Source organism: Pleurodeles waltl, chromosome 7, assembly GCF_031143425.1.
Source record: "Pleurodeles waltl isolate 20211129_DDA chromosome 7, aPleWal1.hap1.20221129, whole genome shotgun sequence".
NCBI lineage: Eukaryota > Metazoa > Chordata > Amphibia > Caudata > Salamandridae > Pleurodeles > Pleurodeles waltl.
The window spans coordinates 811635159-811653290 of NC_090446.1; the positions used below are offsets into that span (position 1 = coordinate 811635159).

At 43.8% G+C, this 18132-nt stretch overlaps 1 protein-coding gene across 2 annotated transcripts in view; it reads left to right on the forward strand.

Annotated features, from left to right (window-relative positions):
* LOC138245616 (rho GTPase-activating protein 7-like) overlaps window positions 1–17848 on the forward strand; it is a 685827-nt gene extending 667979 nt beyond the window's left edge. For both annotated transcript variants that reach the window (XM_069199346.1, XM_069199347.1), the window contains exons 12-14: window positions 11210–11430; window positions 13353–13526; window positions 15358–17848. In XM_069199346.1, coding sequence (XP_069055447.1) covers window positions 11210–11430; window positions 13353–13526; window positions 15358–15475 — 513 coding nt within the window. In that variant the 3' untranslated portion in view covers window positions 15476–17848. The remainder of the gene's footprint in view (window positions 1–11209; window positions 11431–13352; window positions 13527–15357) is intronic.
* The last annotated feature ends 284 nt before the right edge of the window (window positions 17849–18132 follow it).

The following is an 18132-nucleotide window of genomic DNA, read 5'->3' on the forward strand; positions in this document are numbered from 1 at the left end:
GAACAAAGAAAGCAACAAGGAGGAGTCACTGGCCAGTCAGGACAGCCCCTAAGGTGTCCTGAGCTGAGGTGACTCTAACTTTTAGAAATCCTCCATCTTGCAGATGGAGGATTCCCCCAATAGGGTTAGGACTGTGACCCCCCTCCCCTTGGGAGGAGGCACAAAGAGGGTGTACCCACCCTCGGGGCTAGTAGCCATTGGCTACTAACCCCCCAGACCTAAACACGCCCTTAAATTTAGTATTTAAGGGCTACCCTGAACCCTAGAAAATTAGATTCCTGCAACAACAAGAAGAAGGACTGCCTAGCTGAAAACCCCTGCAGAGGAAGACCAGAAGACAACAACTGCCTTGGCTCCAGAAACTCACCGGCCTGTCTCCTGCCTTCCAAAGAACTCTGCTCCAGCGACGCCTTCCAAAGGGACCAGCGACCTCTGAATCCTCTGAGGACTGCCCTGCTTCGACGACGACAAGAAACTCCCGAGGACAGCGGACCTGCTCCAAAAAGACTGCAACTTTGTTTCAAGAAGCAGCTTTAAAGAACCCTGCAACTCCCCGCAAGAAGCGTGAGACTTGCAACACTGCACCCGGCGACCCCGACTCGGCTGGTGGAGAACCAACACCTCAGGGAGGACCCCCGGACTACTCTACGACTGTGAGTACCAAAACCTGTCCCCCCTGAGCCACCACAGCGCCGCCTGCAGAGGGAATCCCGAGGCTTCCCCTGACCGCGACTCTCTGAAACCTAAGTCCCGACGCCTGGAAAAGACCCTGCACCCGCAGCCCCCAGGACCTGAAGGACCGGACTTTCACTGCAGAAGTGACCCCCAGGAGTCCCTCTCCCTTGCCCAAGTGGAGGATTCCCCGAGGAAGCCCCCCCTTGCCTGCCTGCAGCGCTAAAGAGATCCCTTGAGCTCTCATTGACTTCCATTGCGAACCCGACGCTTGTTCTAACACTGCACCCGGCCGCCCCCGCGCCGCTGAGGGTGAAATTTCTGTGTGGGCTTGTGTCCCCCCCGGTGCCCTACAAAACCCCCCTGGTCTGCCCTCCGAAGACGCGGGTACTTACCTGCAAGCAGACCGGAACCGGAGCACCCCCTTCTCTCCATTATAGCCTATGCGTTTTGGGCACCACTTTGAACTCTGCACCTGACCGGCCCTGAGCTGCTGGTGTGGTAACTTTGGGGTTGCTCTGAACTCCCAACGGTGGGCTACCTTGGACCAAGAACTTAACCCTGTAAGTGTCTTACTTACCTGGTAAAACTAACAAAAACTTACCTCCCCCAGGAACTGTGAAAATTGCACTGTGTCCACTTTTGAAATAGCTATTTGTGAATAACTTGAAAAGTATACATGCAATTGAAATGATTCAAAGTTCCTAATGTACTTACCTGCAATACCTTTCAAACAAGATATTACATGTTAGATTTGAACCTGTGGTTCTTAAAATAAACTAAGAAAATATATTTTTCTATAACAAAACCTATTGGCTGGATTTGTCTCTGAGTGTGTGTACCTCATTTATTGTCTATGTGTATGTACAACAAATGCTTAACACTACTCCTTGGATAAGCCTACTGCTCGACCACACTACCACAAAATAGAGCATTAGTATTATCTATTTTTACCACTATTTTACCTCTAAGGGGAACCCTTGGACTCTGTGCATGCTATTCCTTACTTTAAAAATAGCACATATAGAGCCAACTTCCTACATTGGTGGATCAGCGGTGGGGTACAAGACTTTGCATTTGCTGGACTACTCAGCCAATACCTGATCACACAACAAATTCCAAAATTGTCATTAGAAATAGATTTTTGCAATTTGAAAAGTTTTCTAAATTCTTAAAAGACCTGCTAGGGCCTTGTGTTAGATCCTGTTTAGCATTTCTTTTAGAGTTTAAAAGTTTGTAAAAGTTTGAATTAGATTCTAGAACCAGTTTTAGATTCTTAAAAAGTATTCCAACTTTTAGAAGCAAAATGTCTAGCACAGATGTGACTGTGGTGGAACTCGACACCACACCTTACCTCCATCTACAGATGAGAGAGCTAAGGTCACTCTGTAAACTAAAGAAAATAGCAATGGGCCCCAAACCTACCAAAATACAGCTCCAGGAGCTTTTGGCAGAGTTTGAAAAGGCCAACCCCTCTGAGGGTGGCAACTCAGAGGATGAAGATAGTGACTTGGAGGGAAATTCCCCCCCTCCAGTCCTACTTAGGGAGAGCAGGGCTTCTCAAGCCCTGACTCCACAAATAATAGTCAGAGATGCTGGTTCCCTCACAGGAGGGACCAACAACTCTGAAATCACTGAGGATAACTCCAGTGAAGAGGACATCCAGTTAGCCAGGATGGCCAAAAGATTGGCTTTGGAAAGACAGATCCTAGCCATAGAGAGGGAAAGACAAGAGATGGGCCTAGGACCCATCAATGGTGGCAGCAACATAAATAGGGTCAGAGATTCTCCTGACATGTTGAAAATCCCTAAAGGGATTGTAACTAAATATGAAGATGGTGATGACATCACCAAATGGTTCACAGCTTTTGAGAGGGCTTGTGTAACCAGAAAAGTGAACAGATCTCACTGGGGTGCTCTCCTTTGGGAAATGTTCACAGGAAAGTGTAGGGATAGACTCCTCACACTCTCTGGAAAAGATGCAGAATCTTATGACCTCATGAAGGGTACCCTGATTGAGGGCTTTGGATTCTCCACTGAGGAGTATAGGATTAGATTCAGGGGGGCTCAAAAATCCTCGAGCCAGACCTGGGTTGACTTTGTAGACTACTCAGTAAAAACACTAGATGGTTGGATTCAAGGCAGTGGTGTAAGTAATTATGATGGGCTGTACAATTTATTTGTGAAGGAACACCTGTTAAGTAATTGTTTCAATGATAAACTGCATCAGCATCTGGTAGACCTAGGACCAATTTCTCCCCAAGAATTGGGAAAGAAGGCGGACCATTGGGTCAAGACTAGGGTGTCCAAAACTTCCACAGGGGGTGACCAAAAGAAAGGGGTCACAAAACCTCCCCAGGGGAAAGGTGGTGAGACAGCCAAAAATAAAAATAGTAAAGAGTCTTCCACAGGCCCCCAAAAACCTGCACAGGAGGGTGGGCCCAGAGCCTCTTCACAAAACAATCCTGGGTACAAGGGTAAAAACTTTGATCCCAAAAAGGCCTGGTGTCGAAACTGTAGTCAGTCTGGACACCAAACTGGAGACAAGGCCTGTCCCAAGAAAAGTTCCACTCCAAACTCCAATCCAGGTAACACTGGAATGGCTAGTCTCCAAGTGGGATCAACAGTGTGCCCAGAGCAAATCAGGGTCCACACTGAAGCTACTCTAGTCTCTGAGGGTGGGGTGGATTTAGCCACACTAGCTGCCTGGCCGCCTAACATGCAAAAATACAGGCAGCAGCTCTTTATTAATGGGACAAGTGTAGAGGGCCTGAGGGATACAGGTGCCAGTGTCACCATGGTGACAGAGAAACTGGTTTCCCCTGGCCAATACCTGACTGGAAAAACTTATACAGTCACCAACGCTGACAATCAGACTAAAGCACATCCCATGGCAATGGTAACTTTAGAATGGGGAGGGGTCAATGGCCTGAAACAGGTGGTGGTCTCCTCAAACATCCCAGTAGACTGTCTGCTTGGATATGACCTGGAGTCCTCAGCATGGGCTGAGGTAGAACTAAAAACCCATGCAGCCATGCTGGGTATCCCTGAACTGGTGTGTGTAAAAACAAGAGCACAATGCAAGGCACAGGGTGAAAAAGTAGAGCTGGAGTCTGGAAAAATGGCCCAGCCTACCAAGAGAAAAGGAAAGTCAGTTGGGAAACCAACTGCAACACAGTCAGAAAAAGAGAACCTCTCTTCTCAGGAAGAAGTTCTGCCCTCTGAGGGAACTGAGCCCTTGGAGCTTGAACCTTATCAGGTTGAGCTCTTAGGCCCAGGGGGACCCTCAAGGGAAGAGCTGTGTAAGGGACAAGAAACCTGTCCCTCTCTTGAAGGCCTTAGGCAGCAAGCTGCTGAAGAGTCCAAGGGCAAGAAAAATGGAACACATAGGGTCTATTGGGAAGATGGACTCCTGTACACTGAGGCCAGAGACCCCAAACCTGGTGCCACTAGGAGAGTGGTAGTGCCTCAGTCGTTCAGAGAGTTTATTCTGACCTTAGGCCATGATATTCCCCTTGCTGGGCATTTGGGACAAACCAAGACGTGGGAGAGGTTAGTCAACCACTTCTACTGGCCCAATATGTCCCAGAAGGTTAAGGAGTTTTGCCTCTCCTGCCCCACCTGTCAATCCAGTGGTAAGACAGGTGGGCACCCAAAGGCCCCCCTCATTCCACTTCCAGTGGTGGGGGTCCCCTTTGAAAGAGTGGGTGTGGACATAGTTGGTCCACTAGAACCTCCCACAGCCTCAGGAAATATGTACATCCTAGTAGTAGTGGATCATGCTACTAGGTATCCTGAAGCTATTCCCCTTAGGTCGACTACTGCCCCTGCAGTAGCCAAGGCCCTCATTGGTATCTTTACCAGAGTGGGTTTCCCTAAGGAGGTGGTGTCTGACAGAGGTACCAACTTCATGTCAGCATACCTAAAACACATGTGGAATGAGTGTGGAGTGACTTATAAATTCACTACATCATACCATCCACAAACTAATGGCTTAGTTGAAAGATTCAACAAGACATTAAAAGGCATGATCATGGGGCTCCCAGAAAAGCTCAAAAGGAGATGGGATGTCCTCTTGCCATGTCTGCTTTTCGCTTACAGAGAGGTGCCACAGAAGGGAGTAGGGTTCTCACCCTTTGAACTTCTGTTTGGTCACCCTGTAAGGGGACCACTTGCTCTTGTTAAAGAAGGCTGGGAGAGACCTCTTCATGAGCCTAAACAGGACATAGTGGACTATGTACTTGGCCTTCGCTCTAGAATGGCAGAGTACATGGAAAAGGCAACCAAAAACCTTGAGGCCAGCCAACAGCTCCAGAAGTTTTGGTATGACCAAAAGGCTGCAATGGTTGAGTTCCAACCAGGGCAGAAAGTCTGGGTTCTGGAGCCTGTGGCTCCCAGGGCACTCCAGGACAAATGGAGTGGCCCTTACCCAGTGCTAGAAAGGAAGAGTCAGGTCACCTACCTGGTGGACCTGGGCACAAGCAGGAGCCCCAAGAGGGTGATCCATGTGAACCGCCTTAAGCTCTTCCATGACAGGGCTGATGTAAATCTGTTGATGGTAACAGATGAGGATCAGGAGGCAGAGAGTGAACCTCTCCCTGATCTTCTGTCATCAGACCCAAAAGATGGCTCAGTAGATGGAGTGATCTACTCAGACACCCTCTCTGGCCAACAGCAAGCTGATTGTAGGAGAGTCCTACAACAGTTTCCTGAACTCTTCTCCCTAACCCCTGGTCAGACCCACCTGTGTACCCATGATGTGGACACAGGAGACAGCATGCCTGTCAAAAACAAAATTTTTAGACAGTCTGACCATGTTAAGGAAAGCATCAAGGTGGAAGTCCACAAGATGCTGGAATTGGGAGTAATTGAGCGCTCTGACAGCCCCTGGGCTAGCCCAGTGGTCTTAGTCCCCAAACCTCACACCAAAGATGGAAAGAAAGAGATGAGGTTTTGTGTGGACTACAGAGGGCTCAACTCTGTCACCAAGACAGATGCTCATCCAATTCCTAGAGCTGATGAGCTCATAGACAAATTAGGTGCTGCCAAATTCTTAAGTACCTTTGACTTGACAGCAGGGTACTGGCAAATAAAAATGGCACCTGGAGCAAAAGAGAAAACAGCATTCTCCACACCTGATGGGCATTATCAGTTTACTGTTATGCCCTTTGGTTTAAAGAATGCCCCTGCCACCTTCCAAAGGTTGGTGAATCAAGTCCTTGCTGGTTTGGAGGCCTTTAGCACAGCTTATCTTGATGATATTGGTGTCTTTAGCTCCACCTGGCAGGATCACCTGGTCCACCTGAAGAAGGTCTTGAAGGCTCTGCAATCTGCAGGCCTCTCTATCAAGGCATCCAAATGCCAGATAGGGCAGGGAACTGTGGTTTACTTGGGCCATCTTGTAGGTGGAGGCCAAGTTCAGCCACTCCAACCCAAGATCCAGACTATTCTGGACTGGGTAGCTCCAAAAACCCAGACTCAAGTCAGGGCATTCCTTGGCTTGACTGGGTATTACAGGAGGTTTGTGAAGGGATATGGATCCATTGTGACAGCCCTCACTGAACTCACCTCCAAGAAAATGCCCAAGAAAGTGAACTGGACTGTGGAATGCCAACAGGCCTTTGACACCCTGAAACAAGCAATGTGCTCAGCACCAGTTCTAAAAGCTCCGGATTATTCTAAGCAGTTCATTGTGCAGACAGATGCCTCTGAACATGGGATAGGGGCAGTTTTGTCCCAAACAAATGATGATGGCCTTGACCAGCCTGTTGCTTTCATTAGCAGGAGGTTACTCCCCAGGGAGCAGCGTTGGAGTGCCATTGAGAGGGAGGCCTTTGCTGTGGTTTGGTCCCTGAAGAAGCTGAGACCATACCTCTTTGGGACTCACTTCCTAGTTCAAACTGACCACAGACCTCTCAAATGGCTGATGCAAATGAAAGGTGAAAATCCTAAACTGTTGAGGTGGTCCATCTCCCTACAGGGAATGGACTTTATAGTGTAACACATACCTGGGACTGCCCATGCCAATGCAGATGGCCTTTCCAGGTTCTTCCACTTAGAAAATGAAGACTCTCTTGGGAAAGGTTAGTCTCATCCTCTTTCGTTTGGGGGGGGGGGGGGGGGGGGGGGGTTGTGTAAGGAAATGCCTCCTTGGCATGGTTGCCCCCTGACTTTTTGCCTTTGCTAATGCTATGTTTACAATTGAAAGTGTGCTGAGGCCTGCTAACCAGGCCCCAGCACCAGTGTTCTTTCCCTAACCTGTACTTTTGTATACACAATTGGCAGACCCTGGCATCCAGATAAGTCCCTTGTAACTGGTACTTCTAGTACCAAGGGCCCTGATGCCAAGGAAGGTCTCTAAGGGCTGCAGCATGTCTTATGCCACCCTGGAGACCTCTCACTCAGCACAGACACACTGCTTGCCAGCTTGTGTGTGCTAGTGAGAACAAAACGAGTAAGTCGACATGGCACTCCCCTCAGGGTGCCATGCCAGCCTCTCACTGCCTATGCAAGTATAGGTCAGTCACCCCTCTAGCAGGCCTTACAGCCCTAAGGCAGGGTGCACTATACCATAGGTGAGGGTACCAGTGCATGAGCATGGTACCCCTACAGTGTCTAAACAAAACCTTAGACATTGTAAGTGCAGGGTAGCCATAAGAGTATATGGTCTGGGAGTTTGTCAAACACGAACTCCACAGCACCATAATGGCTACACTGAAAACTGGGAAGTTTGGTATCAAACTTCTCAGCACAATAAATGCACACTGATGCCAGTGTACATTTTATTGCAAAATACACCCCAGAGGGCACCTTAGAGGTGCCCCCTGAAACTTAACCGACTGTCTGTGTAGGCTGACTAGTTCCAGCAGCCTGCCACACTAGAGACATGTTGCTGGCTCCATGGGGAGAGTGCCTTTGTCACTCTGAGGCCAGTAACAAAGCCTGCACTGGGTGGAGATGCTAACACCTCCCCCAGGCAGGAGCTGTAACACCTGGCGGTGAGCCTCAAAGGCTCACCTCTTTGTCACAGCCCAGCAGGGCACTCCAGCTTAGTGGAGTTGCCCGCCCCCTCCGGCCACGGCCCCCACTTTTGGCGGCAAGGCTGGAGGGAACAAAGAAAGCAACAAGGAGGAGTCACTGGCCAGTCAGGACAGCCCCTAAGGTGTCCTGAGCTGAGGTGACTCTAACTTTTAGAAATCCTCCATCTTGCAGATGGAGGATTCCCCCAATAGGGTTAGGACTGTGACCCCCTCCCCTTGGGAGGAGGCACAAAGAGGGTGTACCCACCCTCGGGGCTAGTAGCCATTGGCTACTAACCCCCCAGACCTAAACACGCCCTTAAATTTAGTATTTAAGGGCTAACCTGAACCCTAGAAAATTAGATTCCTGCAACAACAAGAAGAAGGACTGCCTAGCTGAAAACCCCTGCAGAGGAAGACGAGAAGACAACAACTGCCTTGGCTCCAGAAACTCACCGGCCTGTCTCCTGCCTTCCAAAGAACTCTGCTCCAGCGACGCCTTCCAAAGGGACCAGCGACCTCTGAATCCTCTGAGGACTGCCCTGCTTCGACGACGACAAGAAACTCCCGAGGACAGCGGACCTGCTCCAAAAAGACTGCAACTTTGTTTCAAGAAGCAGCTTTAAAGAACCCTGCAACTCCCCGCAAGAAGCGTGAGACTTGCAACACTGCACCCGGCGACCCCGACTCGGCTGGTGGAGAACCAACACCTCAGGGAGGACCCCCGGACTACTCTACGACTGTGAGTACCAAAACCTGTCCCCCCTGAGCCCCCACAGCGCCGCCTGCAGAGGGAATCCTGAGGCTTCCCCTGACCGCGACTCTCTGAAACCTAAGTCCCGACGCCTGGAAAAGACCCTGCACCCGCAGCCCCCAGGACCTGAAGGACCGGACTTTCACTGCAGAAGTGACCCCCAGGAGTCCCTCTCCCTTGCCCAAGTGGAGGTTTCCCCGAGGAAGCCCCCCCTTGCCTGCCTGCAGCGCTAAAGAGATCCCTTGAGCTCTCATTGACTTCCATTGCGAACCCGACGCTTGTTCTAACACTGCACCCGGCCGCCCCCGCGCCGCTGAGGGTGAAATTTCTGTGTGGGCTTGTGTCCCCCCCGGTGCCCTACAAAACCCCCCTGGTCTGCCCTCCGAAGACGCGGGTACTTACCTGCAAGCAGACCGGAACCGGAGCACCCCCTTCTCTCCATTATAGCCTATGCGTTTTGGGCACCACTTTGAACTCTGCACCTGACCGGCCCTGAGCTGCTGGTGTGGTAACTTTGGGGTTGCTCTGAACTCCCAACGGTGGGCTACCTTGGACCAAGAACTTAACCCTGTAAGTGTCTTACTTACCTGGTAAAACTAACAAAAACTTACCTCCCCCAGGAACTGTGAAAATTGCACTGTGTCCACTTTCGAAATAGCTATTTGTGAATAACTTGAAAAGTATACATGCAATTGAAATGATTCAAAGTTCCTAATGTACTTACCTGCAATACCTTTCAAACAAGATATTACATGTTAGATTTGAACCTGTGGTTCTTAAAATAAACTAAGAAAATATATTTTTCTATAACAAAACCTATTGGCTGGATTTGTCTCTGAGTGTGTGTACCTCATTTATTGTCTATGTGTATGTACAACAAATGCTTAACACTACTCCTTGGATAAGCCTACTGCTCGACCACACTACCACAAAATAGAGCATTAGTATTATCTATTTTTACCACTATTTTACCTCTAAGGGGAACCCTTGGACTCTGTGCATGCTATTCCTTACTTTGAAATAGCACATACAGAGCCAACTTCCTACAACGGGGCTATGAAATGTGAAGGTAGGAGCATCTGGACCACTTGCCTAAAGAGATGGAGAACAAATCACATCAGCAGCAGTTGTGGCCAAATGTAACAAGCTAGGCACTTAGATTTTGCATTGTGAAGTCTCTTCTAGATTCACAGGCTCTGCATAATTCTGACATTTAATTGTTGGCTCTTTATGTTTAAGTTTGGTACTTTGATTGCCATCATTCTTGAATTCCTGGTGGACCTAGAATTAGTTCATTGCTACAACCGGGCTGTTTTATTGTGCGAATAAAACGATCTAGTCAGCCTCTGTCCCTCCAGGAAGCTGTAAATTCCTTTTCTCCAAGATGCCTATGCATACCACTGGTCTTTGGAATGTCCCTGCAACAGATGGCACCATGAAGGACAACTGAATTCAAGCATTTCAGATTGAATACATTTCCCATCCTATTTGACATGTGTGAAGTAATGTGGATGAGATGTGGTACAAACTTGCAATACAGAAGAAATGTCAAGTAGCACAGAACCCCAGGTTACATTCATCTCTGCCCAATTATAAGCAGCTTCATATTCATGCACCTGGAAAATCTGGTCTACAAGACCCAATTTTACTGCCAGAAAACCTACCTGATAAAACGACCATGGAAAAGAGCTGCAGTGCAGTCCATCCTCAGTACAACTTTCTACTAGGGCACGAGGGAAGTAGAGAATTCTCCCCTCTGACAGGCAACATTTCCCCTTTCCCACTCTCTCCAGCTCCCACCTACATGACCCTTGCAAAGTTATGCCCTTTCAGAGCAGGTGATAAATGTGTGAGTTGAACCCCACAGAATTGTAAATTCTCTGTATAATTCCAGGCAGTAAAAGTGGACCCGCCTAGTAATTCCCTGTTCCATGGGGTTTAACTCCAGCAGAGGCCATCGCATATGTTAATGGGGGAACGACGGGGGAACCCCTTTTTAAAAACAAAAAAAAGAAAAAGGAAACAGTTTCTGTTGCCCCGCCGGTCTCCCGCCATCTTGCTCCTCTTGTGGTGTTGCAGCATTCGCTGGGACACCAGCACAGGCTCCCCAGCAATCCTGGCGCTGCTTACATGCTAAACATAGCATGAAAGCAGCATCAGGATTGGTCTGAGCGGCTCGGACTGCCACTCAGACACAGCCCTGGGGTCTTTGCTGTTTCTCCAACCCGGCTGTGTATACAGCCGGGTTGGAGAAACCTAAGTGCGCATGTTTGTTTGGCTGGCCTCTCACAGCCGGCCACTCACCCATGTAAACTTAGAGCACTCTCCCCCGACCCAGCCCCACCCCTCCCAGTACACTCTGCTGGCTGGGCCAGCAGATGAAAAATGATGAAAAATAAAACGATAGCAAGCTATCGTTTTATTTTTCATCTGCTGGCTCAGTCGAGGGGTGGGGGGGAAGGCGACACCTCTCTGCCACTGCTGAGGAGCCGCCCCTGTTTAAGTCAGAAGGCAAATATACAGGTTGGGATACTTGCTAGAAACTGAAATTCGGGCCACCCCATATCTCTGTCAAATTACCTTACTAATTTGTAATCCGGTTGCAGGTGTTTCATGCATTAGAACTCTCCCGGTATCTAAAGAGAATATTATGAGTAAGTGTAGTGCCTGAATTTGTCCTATAAATTGAATATTCAAACACAGGTTAACTCAGAAGAAACTCTGTACTTGGACAATAAAATAATAATGTTTGTTTCCATCCAAGGTGGAAGATGACAACTATCCAGTCCGGCTGTGGAAATCATCTACTGAAATAGAAGGTACTCCAAGGGAGATTCTACAGCACATTCTGAGACAGAGGCGCTCATGGGACCAGAGTCTGCAGCAAGAAAAAATAATCGAAACTTTAGATGATGATACAGAAATCTATCAGTACTCCACTGAAAGCCTGCCACCTTTGCCGCCAAGAGACTATGTCATTTTGAGGTAAAAGAATTGACAACCATTATGACCAAAGATATAATAATTTTTTTCATTCAGCACAAAACCATAAACCTAATATATACTTATATCCAACATATAGTTCTATAAATGTGAAAAATCTATTAGATTTAAATGGTTCTTTTCTTTTGAAAAGTAATGGACAGAGAGGATTACAAGATTGGTATGTCCCTTTCCGATTCCTTAACAGAAGAGATGGGTTTCTCTTAAAAAGGGATTTAAATCTCCCTGTGGACTGAAACCCCCATGACAATCAATGTGCTTCCCTAAGGTCAGTGACTGCTTTTGTGGCAGGATAGTCAATACAAAACCACTCATGTACAAATATTTGCAATCATATCATAAGCAATCACATGAGGGTCCTTGAAATACCTTGCCAGGGACGAACCCAGACTTCTCATCCATAATCTCTAATGCAATTAGGGGATTTGCAGCTGTGTACCATTTTTTCATGCTTTTCAGTACAATGTGCTCAGTTGATACATTAGCCCTATTCCAATGCAGTTAATGATTGTAATAAGGTGAATACTTTCTGCTACTAAAATAAAAGATAAAAGTAAAGCAGTGAACCAAGATGCCTATTTCCATGCCCCTGTTACACATTTATTCTAATCCCAGATTAACCAGGGACTGCCAGGGGTCCCTAGTTATTATGTTTTAATCCAGGGTCATTAATTCTGATACCTATAAAGGAAATTCTATTGCGAAAGCTACATCAGTGTTCTGAACGAGCACAAAGGATACTCTAAGGAAGAAATACAATTATCATAAATTTATAAATGAATAATCCATCACAACAAATATGTCATTTAGGATTGGTTTAACATCAGGTTGTCCATAGTTAAGAACCCAAGTTAAATAACTCTATAATGATAAAATACATAAAAACGTTCCTTAACCAAACCCTAACAACAAATGCTAACCCTATCTGTGATCTTAAACCTAACTCACCATCTCCACCAAAGCCTGTTTGTATCATTAACCCTGATCTTTTATTTAATGCCACACTGTTTTTTTAAATATAGTAACACAACTTTAAATATTGTTATATACCTTATCTTATTTATCTTATTTTTTTATTTCTGAATTATGATTTCTTCATTTTCACATACTTCGAATCCTGCGGACACAGGTTCTAAAATAAAATAAAATAGTATGGCAAGTCTCACACCTAGGCTCCCTGACTTAATATAGTGTCAATATTAATACCCAGTTCCTCATGGAAAATAAAAGTGGGTAAGGACAGCTATTATTCATTTAGGTGCTAATAAGAGATCTGCACTATCACAGATTGTCTTCTGAATGGGCAACAGGAAGATTTCAACCACTCAGCAGTGTTGCAGAACTACCATTGCTTCGTCTTGGAAAAGTGCCAAGAAGCACACTTAGAGAAATTAGCATCTCAGGGGGACACAGCATCTCTTTCCAGAATGGTGTCAAGATTTCCCCACCGTAGGTCATCTCTAGTTATCTCAAAACACTTTGAAACAATGTGCATAGCAGGAAGCATTGCGTAGTGCATTTTATTATATATGTAACACTTCCTGTTCAGAATGCTGCCCTGGATACCTGCACTTTTGCAGCAGCCATCTAAGAGGAAAAACACATTGGAAAAGCTAATAGCTTTCGCAGCCACGACCTACTGGACTTGCCAGCATTCGTTATTTTTGCAGTATAGGAAATAAAATAATTTAGAAAATAGGCAATGCTTATTACCAAGTGCTTTGATGCCATCAGTGCAACAGTAATGTCTGTAAGCTCTACAGAAAGTGATAACGAATGAAATTAAAAATGACATTGATGTACCTGCTTCCCATTAAGCACCTCCACCCTTCGCCATTATCCCCACCCAAAATAAATTGCTTGGAAAAGGTTTCATATATTTTTTTTTACACTTGCATTTGCAGGACATGGAGAACTGACCCTCAGAGTGGGACATGCGTTCTGGCTGCTACCTCGATTAACAGTGAAGGAGCCTCAACGAGTGGCATTGTGGGGCACGTCCTTTTATGCAAGCACCTCATTGAAAACATTGGACCACAGAAGTCAAAACTGACTCAAGTCTGCAGGATAGACACAAGGTACAGTCCACATTTATATTGAGATATTAACACACATTATCAGACATACCCCTATATTTCCTTCATGCTATCAACTTTTGATGTTTACTTTACATAAATGTTCCACTGCTCAGATGTAGTATTTTCCTATAGTTTCAACATGCACCACACTTTGTCTTTTTTTGTCTATTTCTAGATTGTTCGTTGGAAGGGCACCCAAGTTTAAAACTTTTCACACATTAGATGTTTGCTGTACAGTGCAGCAACCATAAGAATATTTAAAAAGTAAGGAGAATTTAAAAGATTTAGCCAACAAAACGCCTGCTTTTAGGCAACATTATTTTTTGGCACAAAGCCCTGTTTATCACGATTAGTAGATATGGATTTGCATCAAAATTAATGGTGGGTTGTAGGGAAACACCAATGGGGTGCCTCCTCGATTCAAAGTAGTGCAAAGTGCTATTTTTGTTACTTTACAGGCATCTCTCCAGCTCAAATAAAGTTTTGACATGGAGAGTAAATAGTTTTATCAACACTTTGGGCCAGTCTGCATCAACGTTTGTGACATTGCACCAGTGCAAAGTGTTGATAAAGCTGCTCCACGGCTACTAATATTGTGAAGCTTAAGATGTTTGATTGCTTATACTGAGGTACAGTGCAACCTTGTATACAAAGAAACGAAAAATGTTCAATTGTCTCACAAATTGCTTTGTGAAGAGCAATTTGCTGTGTAGCTTCAAAAGAAGAAGATAATTAATCTCTCTTAGGGGAATAGTTTTAATATTAAGGCAGAAACAATGAGTTGCAAAGGACGAAGTAGAAAGAGTATGGAATTTGTTTGTGTGTAATTATGTAGCACAAACCTAGCTATAGAACAGTGGAGGAGTGAACATGGGTATGAACCTAGGAATTTGACTTAGGATAGCTCTATAGAGGTCCAGTGCATATAGATGGTGATTCTGTGTTGTTCAGTCTCTATATGGAACAACAGGACCGCACTGTGGCATCACTATCAACTAGTTTTCGAACAGTACACAGATGTATCAGCAAGTGTCTGCATTACATCCGTCACACAGCCTCAGAAGCATGATGAATGGCTATTACTTAAGTCTCAAACAGCCAAAAAGCGTCTGTCCACTCATAGGACTAGTGACTTGTGATTTTTCACTACTATGTTGCTTATCAGAGCGTAGATGGGACATATCACTCTGTTTCTCTTAGGCACATAGCTATGCCTGGCTAAACAATATTAGAGATATAATAAAAACAGCCTGATTAGAATTCTACTTTTAACAAAATCATCTTATGGTATAGAAAAGCCAAATTCCTTCTGCCCCAGTAAAAGCCAATACAATGTGCACTTGATTGTGGGTGAGGATATAGAACAAGAATTTTTTTTAAAAAGTTAATCATCTACTACTCATTTCAGGGAAAACCTAAAACTGTATGAAACAATATACAAGTTATCCTTAGCAAAGTAATTTGTGAAGTCTGCATGAGCATAAGACCTTTAGCAAAGTATCCTTTCTGTAAACCATCACTTTAAAAAACAAGTACTATAAATGCTTAAAGAGTCATTTGTGCAAAGATTGTCCTTAAATTCAAATTTATTTTTACTTCAGATCAAAAGTGGAAATGATATATTTATATAAGGAAACTAAAAAGATATGTTCCAAATCCAAAAACCTTGAAAAAATTAATGTGATGTTGCAGCTTCAAAACTTTTATGTTTTGCTTTTTTAAACAGTGATTAAAAATGTGTTCTAAAGTAAATACACTGCTAATTGCCTCTAACATTTTTTTGATTGTACAAATATATAACAATATCTTTGCTTTCTTATTTGTTTTATAGAGGAAGGACAACTGAATGGTACAGCAGAGTTTTTGGACACATGTGTGCCACTGAGATCATCCGAATAAAGGACTCATTCAAAGCCCTAAAACATGAAATGAAAGAAACTAAAATTTGATCCATACAGCTGGTCTACGTGGAACAGATGTTGACACGTTTGTTGACAAATGCACTTTTTGAAGATGGCAAAAAAGAACTAACCCCAAATCTAAATGAATGTAATTATACAACCGCAGGAAAAGGAAGTGACAGTCTCTAGGTTTATCACCCTAGACTTCGAAAAACATTTGAAACATTTTTTCATGTGTATGCATCTAAAGGATGTGGTGCTTAAATCAGTTTCAATAAGACTGAGCACAACAGATTCCTTATTTAATGCTGCGCCGTGAAAAATTTGACTTTTGAAAATATGCAGCTTCTTGTAGAAGCCAATGTAAAGTAATTTATTGAAACCCTGGCCTTTGTAAATTTGTCTTTGTTAATATTATATGCTGTTGATTTCTATGTATTTATCATGTACGATTTTTCAGTATATGTATGCTCATTCAAGGAAAGTGTACCTAGTAGTAAATGGAAAATATTACTTGGTCTTTTATTCAATTTTAATTCAGGAATTAATGTGAATTGTCACTTTGGGTCTTTCACTTTGACAACGGGATGCAAGGCTGAAAAGTATTAGGTTATACTCTGTACAAAATATGGTAAAACTAAAGCTTCCAACATAGGACAACATTTCAAGAAAACATTTTGAGTTCAAAATTTTCTTTGCACAGTGTCAGCTCAATTATAAGGGTCAAACTCTGCACATTTGTGTTCTGCATGCCACCACCTTGTACATTGAGGATTATATTAAAAGACCAAGATGCCAAATTGGGAAGATAGATATACATCTAGCTGATTTTTGCTTAGCAAATATTAATATAATTTATCGTAGGGACCAAAAGTTGAGCAAGTGATGCTGTAGCAACATGTATTAATTTGTCATCACTTTGGCAAAACTCTACAAAAAGACAGATCCTGCCTTTTCCTCAGCAATATTGGTTTTATTCTGCATTGTCTTACATTTCATCACCATGCTGTTGATCTCCTGCAGTAGGACATTTGTTGAATGAAAAAAACAACCATTTATTTTGGCTTCACCAAGATAAGCCACGTACCAACCTGACATCAGAACTTCGATACTCCGTACAGATGCAGATTTGGGATCAATAGGAGTGCTGGTGGAAATTTGTCTTTAGAGCATGGCTCAGAAGCAACCTGTAGCACTCAGATTTGTGACAGACGGAGATGGCAAGATGATGGAACCATTGACAAGACTGAAAACGCAAACACCTGATCTGATTTGCTTTAGAATCCCAGGACAGAATGCATGACTCAATTTTTCTTTGGTCTCATTTTTTGCTAGATTTTTGAAATAATAAAATTCTACTCCTTGGATTGCGATGCCGATGTTGGTGCCATACAAATGATCAACCTTGTTTTAGATGTGAAAACTGTTCTATCATGAGTGCCACCTGGTGGTACTAAGTTGCAAGTTGCACAGATGTTGCTTTTTGCACATAGCATTTTTTGACAAATAAGTAATTTTTTAGTATCCGTCCTCTGACTGTGGCCATGTTTGAAGTTTACATTTTTACAAGAATATAGAATTAATGAAACGTGAATTTGAGAAAGCACCACCCATCCTTCTAAAAGAGGGTCCAAAAAAGGTACAGGATGGCTGGATCCATGCTAGATTGTCAGGATAATCATGGCCATTGTAAATGAGTACCATTTAAAAACACTGCCTGTAAAGTTGCAATACCTGAATATCCTGGAAATATGGCATGGATTAAGTCTTACTGTAACGACAGTGGACAACACTTGTGCTGTATGTAAATTTAGGGGATAATTTAATGTTTTGCATGGGCGCTTCTGTGGTACAAAGTGACACAAAAAATTGAGGCAATTTAGTTACCATTATAAAAGCTACCAAGCATAGTGCAGAGTTATGCAGTGCCACTCAATCCCACTCACAAGCCTTAGTAAAGGTAGGCCTTAGTTCTTAAAAATACTTTTCACTAATTCAAGAGACAATCACCTACCTGTATGTTTACTAAGATAATCTGAAAGCAGCATGATAAACTGAAAGAAAAAATATATCCAGTCCTGGGCTACTTTCTAATTGCTGCATGCTACTATTTTCATATGTTAATTTGATAGACGATGACTCATTTGAATAAGAAGTTGGTTAAGCATGTCATGTTGAATAGGTTACCATTGCATACCCGAGATGCTTTTTTATAGATTAAGTTGTATATTTTACAGCAATTGAATGTGTTCCTATGATTTTAAATGTTATCCACAAGAACGTTTCTGTCTTAATTACCAAGAGGTGAAACAAGTTTGTATTCCAAATTCTGTACATAAATGTATGGTGGAAATTTTAACAGATTTTTGCAGCATTTTATGACAATGTACATATAATAAAGGTGCAGCACTTCAAATCGTACCATTTGGCTCGTATTGTCCATTCTATTGCACGAAGAAGGAATTGCCAATCATATTTAAAATACCGCTTTTTGGTTTGCCCTATTCTGTTGATATTTTCATTCAACATGTTGATTTCACAATGTTTTGTTAATGAAGGCAGATGCCTTGTTTAAAAAACGCTTGAAGCTCTTTTGTAAGTATGCTGCAGCATTACAAACGTTATCCATCGTATTGTATCTCATACTGCAAATTAATACGTTTTAAGACTTGCTATATATAATGTTTAAAGTTGAAATATATCAC